The 19,631-nt window shown below is 43.4% G+C and overlaps 3 protein-coding genes across 5 annotated transcripts; 2 read left to right on the top strand and 1 right to left on the bottom strand.

Annotated features, from left to right (window-relative positions):
• The first annotated feature begins 1,045 nt into the window (after positions 1-1,045).
• Positions 1,046-9,209, top strand: LOC116729824 (protein FAM240B). Its single transcript, XM_032578617.1, has 4 exons — positions 1,046-1,219; positions 1,384-1,434; positions 4,153-4,274; positions 8,997-9,209. The coding sequence occupies exons 3-4, from the start codon at positions 4,153-4,155 to the stop codon at positions 9,106-9,108; spliced, it is 234 nt and encodes a 77-aa protein (XP_032434508.1). The 5' UTR covers positions 1,046-1,219; positions 1,384-1,434; the 3' UTR covers positions 9,109-9,209.
• Positions 9,210-10,891: 1,682 nt separating this feature from the next.
• Positions 10,892-15,511, bottom strand: nudt18 (nudix (nucleoside diphosphate linked moiety X)-type motif 18). Of its 2 annotated transcripts, none has more exons than XM_032579049.1 (7): positions 15,430-15,511; positions 13,200-13,372; positions 12,784-12,894; positions 12,619-12,721; positions 12,349-12,532; positions 12,071-12,195; positions 10,892-12,000 (listed from the first exon to the last, which is right to left on the bottom strand). In XM_032579049.1, exons 1-7 carry the CDS (start codon positions 15,452-15,454, stop codon positions 11,618-11,620), a joined length of 1,104 nt encoding a protein of 367 aa, XP_032434940.1. In that variant the 5' UTR covers positions 15,455-15,511; the 3' UTR covers positions 10,892-11,617. The 2 variants fall into 2 exon arrangements, with proteins under 2 accessions (XP_032434940.1, XP_032434941.1); XM_032579050.1 differs by having other exon boundaries at positions 12,409-12,532; positions 15,430-15,510.
• A 98-nt stretch (positions 15,512-15,609) lies between these two features.
• Positions 15,610-18,395, top strand: sdhaf1 (succinate dehydrogenase complex assembly factor 1). 2 transcript variants are annotated; one of them, XM_032579052.1, is made up of 2 exons: positions 15,610-15,806; positions 16,896-18,395. In XM_032579052.1, exon 2 carries the CDS (start codon positions 17,094-17,096, stop codon positions 17,340-17,342), a length of 249 nt encoding a protein of 82 aa, XP_032434943.1. In that variant the 5' UTR covers positions 15,610-15,806; positions 16,896-17,093; the 3' UTR covers positions 17,343-18,395. The 2 variants fall into 2 exon arrangements, with proteins under 2 accessions (XP_032434943.1, XP_032434942.1); XM_032579051.1 differs by having other exon boundaries at positions 16,836-18,395.
• Positions 18,396-19,631: the final 1,236 nt, after the last annotated feature.

Genomic DNA, 19,631 nt, shown 5'->3' with positions numbered 1-19,631 from the left:
TAAATTAGGGTGACCATATTTTAATTTGGGAAAAGCAGGACAACCTGGGGGGGGGGTGTTGCTCTAAAAGCGGGGAAACTCCGTACATTTGCGCTTTGGCGTGTTGTTGGCGCACTGACAGCCGCGCTATCTACCTTCTGATTAAGACCAGGGCTGCCCGCACTGACGCGGCTCAGGGATTACGTCACACGCAGCGCCGTGCGCAGGGCCCTAGTGCCTGTAAATTTAATGGTCCAATGAAGGAAATTTAAAAAAACAGGACATTTCCTCACTTTCTAAAAAAACCCGGGACGCCCGGGACAGGACGTGAAATACGGACGTTCCCTAATTTAAATGTCATTTATGACATTTCAGCTGCCAGTCAAATCTGATTAACTCTGATGAAAATTTGTATTATCTGGTAATAAAGTCATAATATCTGATAATAAAATTTTGGTGAGGAGTTTTCTGTCTGTTTATTTTGGTTTCTGTGTCAGTTGAGTCTCTGCTGTCCTGTCTACCCCTTGATTGACCCCAGCTGTGTCTGGTTCCCCTGATTACCCCCTGTGTATTTAATCCCACCTGTGTCTCCCCAGTGCCTGTGTTTGCTGTTATTCCAGTTGCTACCGGTTTCTGAGCTCCTCGCCTTCTGCTCACCTGTGCTGCCTGGATTCTTGTTTTTGTATTTCATCGTTAAATCATCATTTACTCTCCATACCTGGGTCCACTGCGCTACCTCACCACCACAAATCATGACAATTTTCCACCAGAGAACTCATGGCCATCCAAAATCAGACAGTATGAGTTAGCATTTATGCTAAAGGAATGTAATAATTATTGAGTTGAGCATGAAAACATTTTAAAAGTTGATATTTATTTACATATTTTTGTAGCATTGTGTGTGTGGCTTCCCCAGCCAAATATTAATGCTCTTTGGGAACATTTGGATTTATTTTATAATATTTAAATCTGAAGGTAGAAAATAGCAGAATGATTAAATCAGCCAATCAGATTGGAACCCTAATGAATGAATGAATGAATCCCTATGCAGCGTTTCTCCTCAGTTTTCTCTCCTGGGTGTCTGGAGGTCCAGCTGGAGCTCCACATATTTCCAGCCCTGACATCTGGGAGGCGTCCTGCTGCTGGGGGCGTGGTTCCGGGCTTTGGCTAGGACGTACGGACAGACTGACATCACTCACTGTGAGGGACGGACGGACGCTCAGCTGGGGCTCTCCTGAAGGTCAGTGGCTTATCCTCCTCCTAAATAAGATCAAATATCTGCTTCAGTGACTTCATTCAGCCTTTTTTAGGTTATTATTTAGATTAACTCAGCAAATAAAAGTATTTTAATAAATAAACTGAGGATTTCTGGATTTAACCTGTTTTTCTCTCTTCCTGCTGCAGAGCTGTGGACGAATCGGGAATCAGAAACAGATCTGCTTATTTCCCCTACAGGTACAGCTGATGTTTTATTGAATAACTAAAATAATGTGTTATTATTAACACATTATGAATAATGTGTTAATAATTATTAATAATAATTAATAATTATTAACTTTTGATGAGCTGAGCTCATCAAATCAGCTTCAGATCTGATGAGTTTAAAATGAAAAAGGAGAAAAGAATCAAAATGTGTTCAGATGTAAGTTTAGAGAAACAGAAATTATATTTTATAGAATTGCACTTTCAGTCCTGAGGTTGGTTTGGCTGCTCCATGTTTATTTTGTAACTGAATTGATACGAGTCGCTCTTTAAATTTAGATTTTATTTGATCCGTTTATGACCAACATGATTCTTGTGGTCCAAAACGTTTCCCAGGCGGCTGATCGGCACATAAAACCCGACAGTAAACTTTATTAAACATAAACTTTATTAAACATTATTAAACAGTAAACTTTATTAAACGTCTGCTTTTCACCAGGAAACTCAACATATGAACAGTTTTTCTTGTTTTATTACTTGTTATTGGGTCCAAAGCGAGGCCTCCATACTGAACTAAAGATGTTGCATCAGAGATTAAATATTATTCATATTTGGGAGAAAACTAAGAATCGATTATTTTTGTTTGAACAAAAACCAAGAAGCTGGATTTTAAGGAGCCTGACAGAACAGATTTCACTCATAATGGAGGCAAAATATTTTAGGACAAGTTGAAAGTTTCCAGAAATGATCACTAAAAAAAACTACAGAAATAAGTTCAGCAGCATTTTTTGTGGATTTACGTGCTTGTTCCACGACAAATATTAACAACTTTTTAATGAAACGAACAAATGAGTTAAATTATTATTGTGATTATAACTTTACTCTGAAGTTTTGGTTAATGTATTTTGGACAAATCTGAACTAATCCCAGGTCTGATCCTAATCTAAGATGGATTTTATGTTTGAAAAACACAGAAATGGATCCGTTTTGTTTATTTTCTCAGTAAAAACAAAGATTTCATGAATCTCAGTGATCTGGAACCAGGGACGATCAAATCCTGTCACAATGGTGGATTTGCCCTTTAACCTCTGTAGGACGCCAGCTGCAGTCTCGGTAGTGGCTAATAGTCATGCTAGCCTCACAGTGCTAACAGGAAGTTTTTCTGGTAATCTGTCTATATTTCTTTTCTCCACTGATTTCCTGAACAGTTTGAGATTTGATGAAACCTCTCTGTAATAACTGAGCGCTGTCGTTGCCTTTTTCAGAACCCGACAACTCAAGAACTACTTCCTGTCTTATGTCAAAATAAGAGACTTAAAAATAGATACAACCACAAATGGTGCGTTTCATTTGCAGTGAGAATTCAGAAATTACGACTTCCCAGTCGTAAAAATCAGCTGGGACTGGAGAATATTTCATAAGGCCGACTACGAGAAACAATATAGCTGCTCCTCGCATCAACAGTAGGAAGCAGCAATGAAAATATTCTTAATTTACAAAATAAAAGTCAGTCTAAAGTCAGCATTATGTGTAGCGCCTGCAACTCTACCCTGACCAGATTAAAAGTGATGTTTGTTCATGGAAAGTAAAGTTTCGTAAGATGTATTGCGAATAATGGCTACCTGGGCGTCGCCATGTTGGAATCCAAACTTCTCCAAATATGTTAACAGGAACGATGTTTCCTACATCAGTCACAGCTTCGAGTTACAACTTCAGAGAAAAATTGAACGCACCATTAGGTCTCTAGCCTCAGTAGGACTCTACCTTTAGTATCTGTAATGGCTAATGGTTAGCCATTCATGCTAGCCTCACAATGCTAACAGGAAGTTTCCATCTTATCTGTTAATCTGTGACCATTTCCAGGACAGTTTAAAGTTTAAGGAAGCCTCTCTTTGGTACCAGAGCACTATTATTGTCTTTATCATAAGGAGACAACAACCCAACTACTTCCTGTCATATGTCAAAATAAGAGACCAAAACGTAGATACAACAGTGTGACCTTTAAATTTAGTGCTCACAGTTATAGCTTCAACTGAAACAGCAACTGAACAGTGACGCCTCAGTTAGCTTACAGCTCCTGTTTTTAGCTGGTTTAGCTCTGTTGAGTCAGCTATCCATCCATCCATCCATCTTCTTCCGCTTATCCGGGGTCGGGTCGCGGGGGTAGCAGCTTCAGGAGGGAGGCCCAGACTTCCCTCCCCAGCCACTTCTTCCAGCTCCTCCGGGGGAATCCCGAGGCGTTCCCAGGCCAGCCGAGAGACATAGTCCCTCCAGCGTGTCCTGGGTCTTCCCCGGGGCCTCCTCCCGGTGGGACGTGCCCGGAACTCCTCACCAGGGAGGCGTCCAGGAGGCATCCTGACCAGATGCCTGAGCCACCTCAACTGGCTCCTCTCGATGTGAAGGAGCAGCGGCTCTACTCTGAGTCCCTCCCGGATGACTGAGCTTCTCTCTCTAAGGGAGAGCCCAGCCACCCTACGGAGAAAACCCATTTCGGCCGCTTGTATCCGCGATCTCGTTCTTTTGGTCACGACCCAAAGCTCATGACCATAGATGAGGGTGGGAACGTAGATCGACCGGTAAATCGAGAGCTTCGCTTTTTGGCTCAGCTCTCTCTTCACCACGACGGACCAGTACAGCTAGCCGACCCTTTAAACTGGGGAACAGAATCTTTAAGGTTCTGTGGTTTGGTACCAGTTCCTTCTGATGGAGGCATTTTGCTGAACCACTGTTGTTGGTTTTGTTTTGTTGCAGATGAACTTGGCTCTGATCCACGACCGTCTGTACATCAAGTCGTTCTGGGAGAACCGGATCAGCGCCGATAACCAGCATGCTGAGAGCGAAGAGAACAGGATGAACAAGAGCGCCCTGAAAAAGTCAGTAAGACCTCGTCTCTTTATCACAGCAGACACAAACATTCAGTTAGCCAAACATCCAGTTAGAGAAACATACAGTTAGCTAAACATTCAGTTAGCCAAACATCCAGTTAGCCAAACATCCAGTTAGCCAAACATTCAGTTGGCCTAACATTCAGTTAGCCAAACATTCAGTTAGCCTAACATTCAGTTAGCTAAACATTCAGTTAGCCAAACATTCAGTTAGTCTAATATTCAGTTAGCCAAACATCCAGTTAGCCAAACATACAGTTAGCTAAACATCCAGTTAGCCAAACATCCAGTTAGCCAAACATCCAGTTAGCCAAACATTCAGTTGGCCTAACATTCAGTTAGCCAAACATTCAGTTAGCCTAACATTCAGTTAGCTAAACATCCAGTTAGCCAAACATACAGTTAGCTAAACATCCAGTTAGCCAAACATCCAGTTAGCCAAACATTCAGTAAGCTAAACATTCAGTTAGCCAAACATTCAGTTAGCCTAACATTCAGTTGGCCAAACATCCAGTTAGCCAAACATACAGTTAGCTAAACATCCAGTTAGCCAAACATTCAGTTAGCCAAACATACGGATAGTGATAGATGTTTCCAGAACCAGCGGGTTCGGAACTGTTCAGGTTTTCAGGCAGTTTGTTGCAGATCTGAGGAGCGTAGAAACTAAATGCCCCTCAAATCGTTTATTTCTGGTTCTGGTAACTCTGGTCCGCTGGTTCTGAAGACCTTAATAACTGTTAAAAGGTTCTGATTTTGGGTTTTCAGGCTTTTCCCACCTGGATCTGAACAGTTCGGATCAGAGTAACTAAAACTCCTGCTAAAACCCCCATATATGTCCTAAACAACATCCAGTATCAGCAGATTTTTATACCGTTAATAAAATATAGTGGAACATTAATGTCTGATTGTCGTCATTAAGTCTCTGCCTGCTAATCTGCAGCTGAATTTAAGGAATTATACATTATTTTCAGTATCATGTTCAAGTCATGAAATAACTTAAATATGATTGTTTCCTTCTATCTGAGCTGGGACGTAATTTATTCCTATAATCAGATTAATCTCTAATCTGTAATCGGCCCGGTTCAGATGGAGCTGCTGTTGTACGGAGCTAAATTGCTACCATATTTGTTCAAAAGAAAAAAAGATTTCAAACTGAAAAAAAAAGTTTGAACCTGAAAAGTAGTTTCAAACATTTCAGTTTGAAATGTTTTGTCAGTTTCATTTCATTTTTTTCCTTTGAACAAACTTTATGGCCCTAATTTAGCTCCATACTGCTGGTTTACAGCTCCATGCTGAGTGACCACGGGGCGCTGCCGGCTCGGCCGCCTCACCTGTGCGGGCGCCGCGTGTTGAGCCTCACCCTGCGCTCTGCGTGTGGACCCGCTTACGACACGGCGGATGAATGCGTTTGGGTCGCAGCGGGCCGACATGTGAGCGTAGATAACAAATAGACACATCTAAAAACAGAACCGCTCATTACAAACATCCCGTCTCTCAGCAAGCCGCGGCCCCGGAGACAATCCGGTCCTCAAAGGGTCGCCGCACCGCGCCGGACGCTAATGAGCGGAAACATCAGCGGGACCGCCGGCCGGGTCGCCGGTTCTGGCAGGGAGCGGAGAGAGGAATGAGGCGCCGCTCATGGTGGCAGGAAGGAGAGATTCAGCACCAAACGACTGATTCCTCAGCTGGAAGAGGTTCTGAAGGTTCTGACCGGTCAGAACCGACCGGACCAGTCGGGTCAGAACCGGTTCATCCAGACTTTAACTTCCTGGCTCTGACTGAAACCTCCAGGTTCCCTCCAGGCTCGTCCTGCTTTGACTCAGCCATCTTCACATGAACCCTGACCTGCTTCCCACAGCATGATGCTGCCACCACCATGTTTCACATTGCTGCTGCTGCAGGAACCTACAGAAAAACATGGAGGAGTTTCTCTATCTGAGACGTCAGTCCTCTGGACGGAAGGCCGACTTTGTGACCGTCTCTCTGTGTCTCTGGAGGTTCTGAGTCTTTCTCTGCGGTTTCCTTCAGGTTGCTGTGAATGAACTGAGCTTCCAGCAGAGGAACATCTGGACGGGTTTCTGCTGACTCCCATAATCCCCTGCTCTCCATTACCCCGTCCCCTAATCCCCCTCCTATCATACCGTGTTTCTCCTAATCCCCCGGGTATCTGTTACCGGGTCGCCGGCTAATTGTGAGCGCTATGTGGGATGTGGGCGGAGCCTGGAGGACGAGGCGATGAGTGACGGAAAGCGACAGCCAGCAGGATGGATTTAGATTCAGTTTCATGAAGCTTTAAACGCCAAAGTTGTCAGGAGGCCGACGCAGCTTCAGGCTCTCTGCTTTCAGCCAGACGCCGTCAAAGATAAAACGACTCACAAGACTTTATTTCATCAAACCACAGAGGCAGAAAAACCTGCTGCTTGTTTCGGTTTTGTGTTGTTTGGGATTTTTTGTGATTGCGTGTTGGAGTTAGCTTCATCCATCCGTTTGCTCCTGTCGCTCGCAGCTGAAAATGACGTTTTTCATCTTTCTGTTTTTTGCATCAACATTAAAATCCTTCTAGTAGCGATGATACAGACCAATCCCTCCAATAGTTCACAATAGTTTTTTTAAACCAAAATCATTTATTTTGTGGCGCGTTTTTAGGAATATTTGCGTTTTGTTTTTACGATAATTTCCTCCCTCTCATGTCGGATTGCTCTGCTCTGCTTGCGTTAAAATTTGACGGTAAATACGACTTTTTGTTTCACTTCTCATCGATCATGGACTGTAACTTGACATCAGCTAAACTTGAAGTAGCAGAGGAATGGGAAACACTGCCACCTGCAGGAGGGAGTTGGCAGAACTTCAACTCAGGGTTTTTGAACATTTTGCAGAAAATTTGTAATAAACTCACAATCGTACATTAGAGTGAAAAATGTGGTTTGATGATTTTCTGAAATATCTGGTGTCAGCCTGGAGCTAAAGGTTGGTGACCCTCAGGTTCAGCTGAAACAGAATCAGAGCTGTAGGCATGCATCCATGGAAACGGGTCAGAACCAGAAGCAGGCTGCACTGGGTCTCAGTTGGTGGAAGAACTCCTTCAGGTGGTCCACACGTTCCTGAATAAATGACCCGTACGGGTCGAGATGTTCTGGGCGAGTTTCCGTCTGTGGTTCTGACTCTGCCGAGGTCAGCAGGATTATCAGCAGCTGAAAGAACAAATGGAATAATCCGGAAAACTCGTCAGGAAGGCGGCACAGAAATGGTGAGGACAGCTGACAGAGAGAGTCAGCTTACACACACACACACGCCCACACACACACACACACACACACACACACACACACACACACACACAGGTCTGTACTTGTGTTTGTTCTCCAACCTGCTGACATGCTCTCACATTTGTTCCTCTGTCTTTGTGACGACTCGTTAACATACCGGACTCTGAGCCTTGACAAATCTCTGAGAATGTTTCCCCCTGATGGTCCGGTCGACCCGGTTCTACTGGAACCAGAACTTCAACATCTGCTCCACCTCCAGCTGCTGTGGTTCTGAGTCAAATCAACCTGTTCTCCTCCTGGCCTGTGGGGGCGCTGCACCAAGAACCACTGAAGGAAACGACACAAAAACCTCTGAAGACACTGAGAGCAACTTCCTTCTTCACCAGATGGAAACAAGATGGAGGCGTCAGGTTTTAGCAGTTGGAGGATTTCTCTTTAGTCTTTAGTCTGCTAGAACTAGGCTAGCACATTAGCTTCAATTATGTTTACCCAGAATGCCCTGTACTGCAGTCCACTTCTTGCAGCAGTTTGCAGCGGTCTCTGGTCCGCTTGGCGTTCACATTCAAACCGAACCAGAGTTCACTTCAACTGAACCCAGACCGAGGTTTGGAGGACCAGAGGTCAGAGGTCGATTAGCGTTCACACCTCATCAACCAGACCGGACTTTGACTAGGCAGACTGGAGTTGGATTAAAGCGGACAGAACAGGGATGATGTTCAGGATGTTTGAGACTTCTCCGTAGGACAGTCAGTCCCTCCAGGATTTCCTGATTGTTTTTGTGAAAATTTCCTGATCAAAGTCATGAAAAATGGACCAGATTGGACCACAGTTTGGTCCGTTTGGGGCGGAGCTACAGGAGTCACGCGGCACAGTCCTCTGATTGGACAGAAAAACGTGACCAGACATTCCAGCACGCCGCGTTTGTTGTTGGACTAGCATAGCGCTACGCTAGGAGTTTGTTTTTTACACTCCTGAATATTCTGACCATAAAACGGCGTATGAACTGTAACAACGCATAACGCTTTAGATTGTCCTTAGATTTAGGTCTGAACTTTGACTGGGACATTCTAACAGATAAAAATGCATCTAGAGTGGTGTTATCCAAGCACTCGCAGGCCAAAATTATGATTTTTAAAATTAAAAATGTAGAAAATTTCTATTCTGTTTTTTTCAACCTTCTCACCAGAAATTGAGAAACATTTTAATGAAACAAATAAACTAAAAAAAAGACGTCTGTAAAAATCCAAAACATTAAAATTCAGCCTTTATAGAGTCAACTGATTTTATATGTTCTGGTCTAGAAGAAAATGTCTGATCTCAGCAACAAGAACAGAATGTGAGCGGCTCCTGCTGGGGCCCACATCTCTGTCCCGGACGCCCCAGTTCGGCCCGCGTGCCGCATGTTGAGCAGCCGTCCTGACCGGGTGGTGTTGTGTGTTTTCAGGCTGAGGGGGGAATGGGTCGTCCGTCTGGACAACCGGAACAAACACCTGAAGAAGCTCAACGACGGCTTCGTCCGCAAGGCCAAGACGGAGAAGTCAGCTGACCAGACATGAGCCAATCAGAGGGCAGCAGGAGCGACGGACGAGTTTCAGTGTTTAGATTCATAAAATGTTTCTGAATAAATTATTTAGTTCTGCTGTGAAATGAAACAATGGCTGTTTGAGTTCCTCTGGGTTTTACTGTGACGCTGATTCAGCAGAACTGGACTAAGATGATGATGATGATGATGATTGATGATGAAGATGATGTGCAGCCAGAACATCCGGGTTCTGACCCGTCTGGGTCCGACTGAAGAGCCACTCTCATTATTTTCATTAAAGGTTCTGGTGGACCCAAACGAGCCTCAGCAGCCGATCCAGATCAGAAAACCAGGCAGAAACTTCTGACAAAAAACTCAACATTTTCTACAACAAACGAGCAAATTATTTCCTATCTACGGCTGTAGGATCCCTGTGAAACAGCGACTCCTGCTGGGGAACCCAGAGAACAGCAACTGGGACGCATTACTGGATCCAAGGGTTAAAGGTCATCCAGGCAAGAACGAGATAAAGTTCTGATCAGCTCTGAAACTCAGACTTTAAACTTTCAGACCGTAAAACTACGACCTCTAACACAGCGTCCCTCCTGGTAAAACTTTATAATAAATTATTTATCTTAGTTGTTATATGGAGGCAAAAAGAGACTAAATTAAATAAATAGAAATTAAACTTTATTTCAGACTCAACATCCAAACATCCAACAAAAAATAAAACAGGACAGCAAACAAGCAACTAAATATACAATCATCCAAGAATAAAAATTAAAATAAGGTTTAAATAATTTAATAAGTACATAATTAATGGTGTGCACAGTGTTGTATAGTAACGAAGTAAAAATACTTCACTACTTTACTTAAGTATATTTTGGAGTACTTCATACTTTCCTCGAGTATGAAAATTTTTGATGACTTTCACTTTTACTTCACTATATTTCCGAACTTAATTGCGTACTTTTACTCCGATACATTTTCAATGTGTGGTTTAGTTTCTCGTTACAAAAAAGCGAGAGAGAGAAACAAAGTGTTTTGACCCCACCTACTGATTAGCAAGTAGCAAGCAGGCTACCGAACAAAGTCCGTAGCCTGCTTGCCTGGGCTTGTTCATCACCACCAATAGGATACACCTGTTTCGCTTCTCCCATTGTTGGGGAAATCAGAACAGAGAAGAGTGCTGCCCGCACTGACGCGGCTCAGGGATTACGTGACACGCAGCGCCGTGCCCTATAATGCACTGTAAGCTATGTAATGTGTTTGAGGCAGTTGACCAAAATCCCGGACAATTTTTAAATTCCCCCCGGACATCTTTTTAGGTCTGAAAAGTAGGACATGTCCGGGAAAAAGAGGACGTCTGGTCACCCTAGTTCAATGGGGGACAGAAGCCATAGCGATAGCAATTTAGACTGAATTTAACGAATATAGGAAAGGCATGCAAGTTCAAAACCACAAACCATTAACATGCGCTACTCTTTAAAACTGGAACAATTTATTAGCAGGTTTCATTTTGCCTGCACTTGGTTGGGTACATTATTTTAAGTTTATTTGACAAGTTTACCAAAATATAAGAAATGTCATTCACACTTGCCTTGTTTTACTTTTTACTTGTACTTTTCATTACATTACTTGAGTACATCCATTTTTACAGTAATTTCCATACTTAAGTACAAGAAGTTTCAGATACTTTAAGACTTTAACTCAAGTAACATTTCAGTCAGTGACTTCGACTTTTACCAAAGTCGTATTTTGGAGAGGTACTTATACTTTTACTTGACTCTGAGATTTCAGTACTTTATACAACACTGGGTGTGCATGATTAATTTATTGTTTCTGTGCCTGCAGAGTCACAATGAAACAATTTAGAGTCTGAGAAATTATTGAATATCATAAAAATATCACAACTTCCACAGAAACATAAAGATAAAAATTTATGCAATAATTTAGACAGTTTATTGGTAAAAAGATTTTGAATTTAGTTACACTGTGAATCAATTAGTTAAACTTTTATTAATTTCATGGTATATGTAATTAATGATTGAACTGAATTGTTTCCATCTGTGAAACAAACACAATATAAAAATAACATTAATATCAGAAATAAGAAACGGTGCAAACAAACATAAGCTACATATTTTAAGATACTTTTATCAAAGTGCGAGTGTCTTTAAAATGTTTAAGAAACTAAATCTGTTGTAAAACAGGAGCTGAAACAGGAAGTTTTAGTTTTGATTTATTTTGTCCCCTTCAGGCCTCCGTACTCATGTGTGTTTTTCCTGCTGAGCAGAACCGTTCCGACCCGTTTGTCCTGCAGAACCCGGAGTGTCTTTATGGCTTTTTATTCACCTGGAGACGTTTTCAAGGCTTTTATTCTGAAACTCGTCCCGGTTCTGTTCAGGTTCTGTTAAAACCAGGTTCTGAAGGTCCAGTGGGTTTGAACCGGCAGGTCGGACTGTCATCATTACATTTCAGAATAAAAGCTGAACGTAGTGGCATTCCCTTCACAATAAGAGCCCGGCGGCAGTGACTTCCTGTCAGTACAGGCTTTGGATCGGGAGCAGGGTCGGGTTCTGGCTCTGCCGCAGCAGCTCCTCCCTCAGCGCCGGCGCCCGGACCTCCATCCAGACGTAGCGCGGGTTCTCCACCGGCGGGGGCGTGGCGGGCGCCGGCCGCTCCGCCGCCAGGCCGTCCTCGTCCCGCTGCGGCAGGTCAGGCGCCAGCGCCGCCAGCGTGTTGAAGCAGACGCCATCGGTGCGGCCGTGCTGCCGGCCGTTGTGCTGCAGGCTGAGGACGCCCAGCGTGGCGACGTCGTGGTCGTAGTACGACGTCGGCAGCGCCTCCTGCACCGCCATGTTGGCCGCCCACGTCACGGCGTGCGTCTTCAGGGCCGCTGCTGTGGGCAGGTGGGGGGTCGGGGCTGTGGGGCGCGGCGGAGATGAGTAACAGCATGGCGTCTGGTTGTCATGGTGACGGCAGAGAGCGATTACCTTGGACCAGCAGGATCCAGACCCGTTTCTCGGCTCCGACGAACAGCAGCAGCGTCCGCTGGACGATGTGGCGGCAGCTCAGGTCCAGAGGCAGCGAGGCGCCGTGCCAGGGGCTCCTGTGGTACCTGAAGGCAGCAGGGTCAGAGGTCAGAGGTCAGCACACTTCAGACCTGATTTAATCTGGATCAAATGTTTCACACCAACAGAATGTTCTGGTTACTGATCCGTATAAATACTTTTGGCCCATCCACAGGATGCAAACCGGACCAGAACCTGACCTTTGACCTCTCCAGGTGGTCACCATGGTTCTGGTTCTGGTCGGAGCGTTTGGGTCTGACCTGAGTCCGTAGTCGATGAGGCGCAGGATGTCCCGCCCCCTGAGGGACAGGCTGGACTGTCGGTCCCACCAGGACGCCTGCAGAGACTCCTGGTCCGCCGCCGTCAGAGTCTTCAGGCTTCCTCCTGACAGACAGGAAGCACACCTTCAGGCTCCGCCCACCTGACCCCGACCCCTTCCTGCCCCCGCCGGAGCGGCCGTGACCTCTGACCTGTGATGCGGGCCAGGAAGATGAAGCGGATCCACTGCGGTCCCTGTTCCTGGATCAGCAGCAACGTGATTGGCTGGCAGTCGAAGCCCGCCTCCTCCTTCACCTGCAGAGCGACGGGATCAGGTGACCTGAGCTCCCGTTACCACGGTGACAGGCTGGACTCACCTCCCTCCGCAGCGCCTCCTCCAGGCTCTCCCCCACCTCCACCCGCCCCGCTGGGAGGTACCACTGCTTGTAGCAGTCCGGCTTCGCCTCCTGCACCATCAGCACCTCCTCCTGCATAAATATAAATATTATATAAAAATAGAAATAACACTGAATGAACAAACTAAAAGCTTTTAGTCCTGGAGAAAAGATTTCTGTTATTCATAACAGGTTAAACTCTTCTCTCCTGGGGAAATATAAGTTATTAAATTTGGTGTTTAATGTGAATTCAGTGTTTATTAGCTGATGTTACTTTGAAATAATTAAAATAAAAAGCAACACTTAAACAGCACTGCTAACCACCAATGATGCTAATGCTAGCAGCTGGATGAAGCTTCCGGTGCCGCCATCTTGGTTTTTGGGTCGGTCCTGCTCACCTGCTCGTTGAAAATGATGCCGCAGACGATGTAGGTGACGTTCTTCCTCAGAGTCGCTGGCTTGCTCAGCTCCAGACCCAGGTCACACAGAGTGACCTCTGACCCCTGGCCGCTCAGCAGCTGCTCCACCTGCTCCTCCACCTGCCGCCGCTCCTTCGCCGTCATCTCCATGCCTGCAGGAACACAGAACCACCAGGAGTTCTACTGGGTCTGCCTCACTGAACCTCCGTGACCTTTGACCCCTCCACTGGACCATTCTCATTGAAAACCGTTATGAGCTGCAGTTCTGGAGAGGTTCTGACCCAGTTAGAGGTCAAGATGATCTGTTGATGACTGAAACCCTCCAACCCCCAACAGTCAGAGGTCATAATATTCTGCCAAGTTGATGCAAGTCTCTTCAGTCAGAAACAGAAACCCAGAGGTCCGGGGGTTCAGTTCCGGCCTGGTTCTGTCTGATCTCGGTGTTCTGGATGTTAAAGTAAAATCCTTTAGAAATGGTGAAACAGCCCTTTAATCGACCCAAGATGCCCACGTTCACCTCACTGCAGCAAACAGGAAGGGCGGGACGGACCGCTGTCAGTTTCAGACCTTATTTGGAAATGGGACCATTGCACTCCAGAACTGAAGGGGGCGGTATTTCCTATATTACCCCGTTTTTATTTTCCTTTTGAAATTTTCACTCTCAGCATGTTTTTGAACTTCTCTCTTTTATTTACTTTAGTGCAGCTCACAGTTTTTAACAAATTCTGAAGCTTTCTAAATCTAAATCTGCTCCTTAGTTGAATCTTTTTGGGCCTGATACTGCCTCTAGTGGCGTGGGGTGGTAACACAACTAATCTAATTACGTTACTAAATCAGAATACCACAAAGTCTTTATTATTTATTAATAATTCTGGCATTACTGGAACAGTAAAAGATAAATTCCCTCACTAAAGAAGATACCTTTTCATTTTCTTAAAGAAGTAAAGCTAATTAAATGACATAAACAAAACCTGAAAGTGATTCCAGTTTCACTTGATGACCAACCTGTTGAAACTGAGGTAAATATTAAATTCCTTGTCATTCCTGGACAGTCAGCTCAACTTTGCTGAAAACTCTGGCTATATTTTTAAGAAATGTTCTCAGAGACTCTGTCTTTTTAGACCCAGTGATCTTTGGGTTACATAACTAGAGGTTGTGTATAACCTCTAGTCAGAGCTTGTTGAGTTAAAATGTTAAAACTTAACGTCCTAACTTGAGTCTTAACTCAACTCAAGTTAAAACAACATTTTAACTCAAGTTTTAACTTTTTATCTCCTCGGCTGGTTTGGTCACATGAGCTGCAGACTCACAGACAATCTTTTAAGAATATTTTCTATGGCAGGTAAAACAGCAGGTAAATGGTGGTGAAACCAAAAACAACTCTGTCTCAACTGTTTGCTGAAAGAACATGAAAGATGGCAGGAATATTTCAGCAGAGAAATCCATCCTCTTTATTCATCAGTTTGACCCTTTGAGCTCATGAAGATGTTACTATTGTCCTCTGGCAAATATAACATCTATTAGAAGTCATTTATTGACAGTGCAATAATTTTTCTTAACCAAACTAAATGATAACATTTACCTATAGCTTGCTAAGTATTTTGCTCTATTCACAAATTGTTGATAATGTGATTCTATGAATATGATTTATCGTTTTAGAGTCGAAGGAAAATTTCCAAGTAACAGACTAAATAGTTTCATCTTATTTTTTCCTATATATAAGACTCTACCAACAAAAAGTCTCAGAATAATATACTGTACATGGCACCATAAAAACAAAAATGTGAATTTTTGCTTGTGTCTGTTTAACAACCCTGGTTGTTATTCTTCTGACCTAATTCATTTGTTTGTTATTGACTTTTGCTCAATTAAATTTGAGAGAAGTTCAAATACATGCTGAGAGTGAAACTTCTTCCTAAAGGTGAAGGTGTATCACAGATTTCAAAAGAAAATAAAAACGGGAAACCGCGGATAATATAGGAAATAGCGCCCCCTTCACTTCCGGAGTGCAATGTCCCATTTCCAAATTAGGTATGAGACTGACTGTGGTCCGTCCCCGCCCCTTCTCAAGTCCTTCTCAACATGCCAAAAGGTACCAGAAACCAAACCGGAAGTAGCTTAACGCACTTGTTAACTTGCCGTTACCATGGCAACACGGGCGGGTTTTACGGGCGCCTGTCAGAAACACTAAACGGATTAAACCACAGACCTGTTTGTATTCGGCTCCGCTCCATTCACTGCTTCATTCGAAGTCGAACCGGAAACGAACCCTGTTTCCGGTTCCGGTCTGACATTACGTTTCACTCAAATTGTTTTTGTTTGTTTTTTTATTTCATTGCATTAATGAAAAACCGGATGTTTCGGTTCTGTTTAGTGATTTGTAATGAATTTTTGAATCCTGAGTTTGTTTTAAAGGTGCCACCGGAAGTCACGTGTTTTGTAGTTTTTTCGCTAAGATCCTGTGTTGTAACGCAGAAACAGGTCACAGAGGAAGCTAGCAGCAGCTAGCCGCTTCTAAATCTAAGGTTTATTACCTTTAACGGACAAATATTAACTGGCTTTAATCGGAACATCTTCATTAAGCACGTGAGTTTAAAGCAGCTTCATATTTCATTATCGTTCAGGCGCATTTTATTGTTTTATTGTGTGTTATTCGATTAAATGTTTCTTTAAGAGTCACCTGAACGTCTGTTTCTATCTGATTATCATTTCTGTGGGATTTTAAAGATGAAAAAAATGCTAAAGTTTTTATTCTCTAAGTTTAGTCATATTAGTAGGACCAGGTGAAGCTGTGAAAGAGTCCAGCTAACCAGTGCCAGACTTAGAAGAATCAGGGCCCTGGGCTGGAGACAGTTTTGGTGCCTCCACTAGCCCCCCAAAAAGCAACAAAAATTATTATTCTACAGAAATTTGATCTGCTCGTAAAAATGGGTGGTTAGTTAAAACATCTGGCAGATGACTTCATATTTTCCATGTTCAAATATTTGAATGTTGTTTCAATTAATAAAAAGCTAACAATATTTTAATTTAAAATAAACACACATGCGAAATAAACCTGTGACTTTAATATGAGGTGCAATGTTTGTAAAATACGTTCAGCATATAACTGAAGTCAGAGGACTGGGCTGCTGATACCGTAAGGCCTTTCTAAAGTCTGGCTCAGCATCATCCAACTGTCCATCCAACCGTCCATCCATCCATGTTGTGTTCAGTCCAACATCCACTGATCATTTCTGCATGATTATGTAATGTTGATGGACAGAGCAGTAAAAGGACAGTCATGAGTCCAAAATACTTGTTTTATTTATCGTTTAATCCAACAAACAAACTTGGGTAAATTATCTAAAATAACAATATTGGCCCATAGAGGTCAGTAAGTGACCTTTACTCAACAAACTGGCAACAAGAACACCGACTCAAACACAGCGTGAACTAAAATGTGCCCACTTATTTTAGGATACAGTGTCATACCATTATGTAAATAAATCCTACACAGAAGACAATTCTTTGTCACTCTGTAAATTATATCCTGTATTTAAAGAGCTGAAAACTGAATTGAAATTGTCACATCACATTTTTAATAATTCATCTCTTCTTCTTGTTTTCCTGACGAAGCTTCCAGAACCACAGCGGTGCTGCGTTCAGGGTCCAGAACCAGAGCGGTGCTGCGTTCAGGGTCCAGAACCAGAGCGGTGCTGCGTTCAGGGTCCAGAACCAGAGCGGTGCTGCATTCAGGGTCCAGCACCAGAGCGGTGCAGATACAGATACAGAGCGTTTAGGGACCTTGGAGCTCTGTGATTGGCTGGGAGCTCTGATCCAGGTCCAGGATGTGTTCGGTGTCTCTCTGATCATAACCGTCTCCAGAACCGGGCCATGTCGCGGTACAGCAAGCTGCAGAAGCAGGTCCTGGCTCTGTACCGCCACTTCCTGCGGGCCGGGAAGGACAAACCGGGTTTCCTGCCCAGAATACGGGACGAGTTCCGGGAGAACGCGCGCATCAAGAAGACGGACGTGATGCACATCGAGTATCTGTACCGCCGCGGCCAGCGGCAGCTGCAGCAGCTCAGGGACGCCAACACCAAGCAGCTGGGTTCCTTCTCCAGAGGCAGCGAGCCTGGCTGACCAACAGAACCAGCAGAACCACCGACTGGACCAGCAGAACCACCAGAAGCATCTAATGCATACGTCACTGACTGGACCAGAACCTGCACACAACATGAAACTTGCTACTATAAAATGAACTTTTCTCTGTTACTCAGTCAAACATTTAACCAGCAGCAGATCCGTCAGATTCTGGTTCTGGAAGGTCCAAGGTTCTGGTTCCTCCTGCATGCCGAGTCAGCATCACATCCAGTCACTTCATCGTCTGATTTATTATAACAGAAGATAAAAATGAGAAAAAAACTTGATTCTGTTGGAACAGATTCATCAGAACCATCAGCAGCTTTTTTGGTTCTGATTCTGATGATATCTAACCAGTAAAATTTCTGAGAATCTGAAATCAGCTTAGATATGAAATAACTGAGTTTCTCATCTGCTAATATCTCCAGATTTATGGGATGGAGCTCTGCGATTTCAGTTTCATTCTCTGTATAATAAAATATTGATAATTAATGTTTATTAAATTATAATTTATTGAGAGAAAAATAAAATCCCCACTAAACATAATTATTAAAATTTAAAACTGAAATCCAACAATTGAAGAACAGTCCACTGACGTGTACGTCAGAAATAAAAGCCACGCTACATGATCAGCTCACATATTCAACACAAACTTGTAAAAGTGTCTCTATAACTTGGTGTTCAGATTCTTCATGGATTCATTTTGAGTTTTACACTAAAGACTGAAACAAACCGACTGCCTGAGCTTAGTAAAAATAACTTCTGTTTTGGACCTGGTGAACTTTATTCCACCATGATCGTCACAGAAACACATAACATAAAGAGTACAAACCCCATAACTTGAGCTACTGACAGTGACAGTGCCCCCAGGTGGATTGGCATATAATCACAGTTCTCACTGTTGTAACTAGAGAGCAGAATAAAGAAGATTGCAAAACTCCTGCTGAGAATGATTTAGAAGATGAAATGAAGTTTGTCAATGAAACTCGGTTGTCTTATTGATACAAAACGATGTTGGAAAACACAAACAAAATAAACCCAGTTATTAAAGAACAGCTTCTGTTTATTTCTTGATTTAGAGTAAAAGATAAAAATGTTTTAAGATTTAAAGAATAAAAAAAAGGCGACACAAATGAAGCTTTTATTGTGAAAGGCCTTGAGGTTCAGCTCAGAAAGGATGTAGTTTGAACTCTGGGTGTGAAAAATTCCCCTCCAGTCAGAGTAAGGGAGCGGATTCCAGGGCTTTGACCCGCGCTGCGAACAGAAGAACGTTCTTCTCCACCTCGGCGTTGATCTGGGCCTGCGAGGCCCGCGGGTTCTTCTGGAGGAAACCCGCGATGCTCAGGATGCATTCCCTCTGAATAGAACCAGAACCAGCATCAGGACCGCTGTTTGTTCTGGAAACATCTCACCTCAGCAGCTTCCTGCAGCCGGACGCACACCTTGTAAGCGTCCACCTGGTCCTGGCCAGTGATCCGGTTCAGCAGCTCGCGGCCCACCTGGACCCCCGTCACCGCTGCCAGCAGCTTCCGGTCGGCCTCAGACTGCGAGGACAGCCAGCGCAGCAGCGCCACCTGCAGCCCACACACAAACATTACACCTGAGTCTGGAAGACCTTGTATGTTGGTTCCGACCGATCCAAACCGACCCCGAACCTGGAATCACACTGGACTCTTAAACGGGTCAAAGGTCACAGATTTTTAGAAAAGGCTAACTGACCCAAACACAGATGGAACCAAAACTGATGGAAATGGGAAGAAATATAAAGTCTTGATAACATAATGAAGAAGTATTAAAGTTTTAAGTCAAATATTTGTTTTTGCTTTTGTCTGTAATCTATAAAAACGAAGAGAAATAAATCTTACCACAATGGTTGAATTCCTGGGTATGAAATGATTTGTTTATATGATTATTTTCCCTTTTATAGTTTAATACAGATGAATATGTCTTAGATAAATAGTTAAAATAGAATATTAAATAATATTTATATGGTTAGTAATCTTTTTTGTAAGAAATATTGACAATTCAAGTAGAACATGGACTACTCTAAAAATAAAACAAACGTTATAAATGATATTTCCACCAAATATGAGAAAAATTATTCAGTATAGATCTTAGCTTCTGAATAACGTAATGAAATAAACATATCAAGTTTTAAAGGTTATTAATATTCTGACCTGCTGGAAAAGCTGCGCGTTGCTCATCTCTCCTCCAGAACCGAACATGGCGGCCTAGCGGACCGATAAATCTGATGATTTATGACCAAATAAAACCTGATAGTTGCATGAG

The sequence above is a fragment of the Xiphophorus hellerii genome, chromosome 12, assembly GCF_003331165.1.
Source record: "Xiphophorus hellerii strain 12219 chromosome 12, Xiphophorus_hellerii-4.1, whole genome shotgun sequence".
Classification (NCBI taxonomy): Eukaryota; Metazoa; Chordata; class Actinopteri; order Cyprinodontiformes; family Poeciliidae; genus Xiphophorus; species Xiphophorus hellerii.
This window is presented reverse-complemented; position numbering and strand designations above follow the sequence as displayed.

Bases quoted from the DNA above. Each gene is read 5' to 3' on its own strand.
- LOC116729824 (XM_032578617.1), top strand. From the start codon at position 4,153: ATGAACTTGGCTCTGATCCACGACCGTCTGTACATCAAGTCGTTCTGG. The intron at 4,275-8,996 runs GTCAGTAAGACC...GTGTGTTTTCAG, and splicing joins AACAAGAGCGCCCTGAAAAA to GCTGAGGGGGGAATGGGTCG.
- nudt18 (XM_032579049.1), bottom strand. From the start codon at position 15,454: ATGGAGCGGAGCCGAATACAAACAG. The intron at 12,895-13,199 runs GTGAGCAGGACC...ATATTTATGCAG, and splicing joins GCATCATTTTCAACGAGCAG to GAGGAGGTGCTGATGGTGCA. The intron at 12,001-12,070 runs GTAATCGCTCTC...CGCGCCCCACAG, and splicing joins CTGGATCCTGCTGGTCCAAG to CCCCGACCCCCCACCTGCCC.
- sdhaf1 (XM_032579052.1), top strand. From the start codon at position 17,094: ATGTCGCGGTACAGCAAGCTGCAGAAGCAGGTCCTGGCTCTGTACCGC.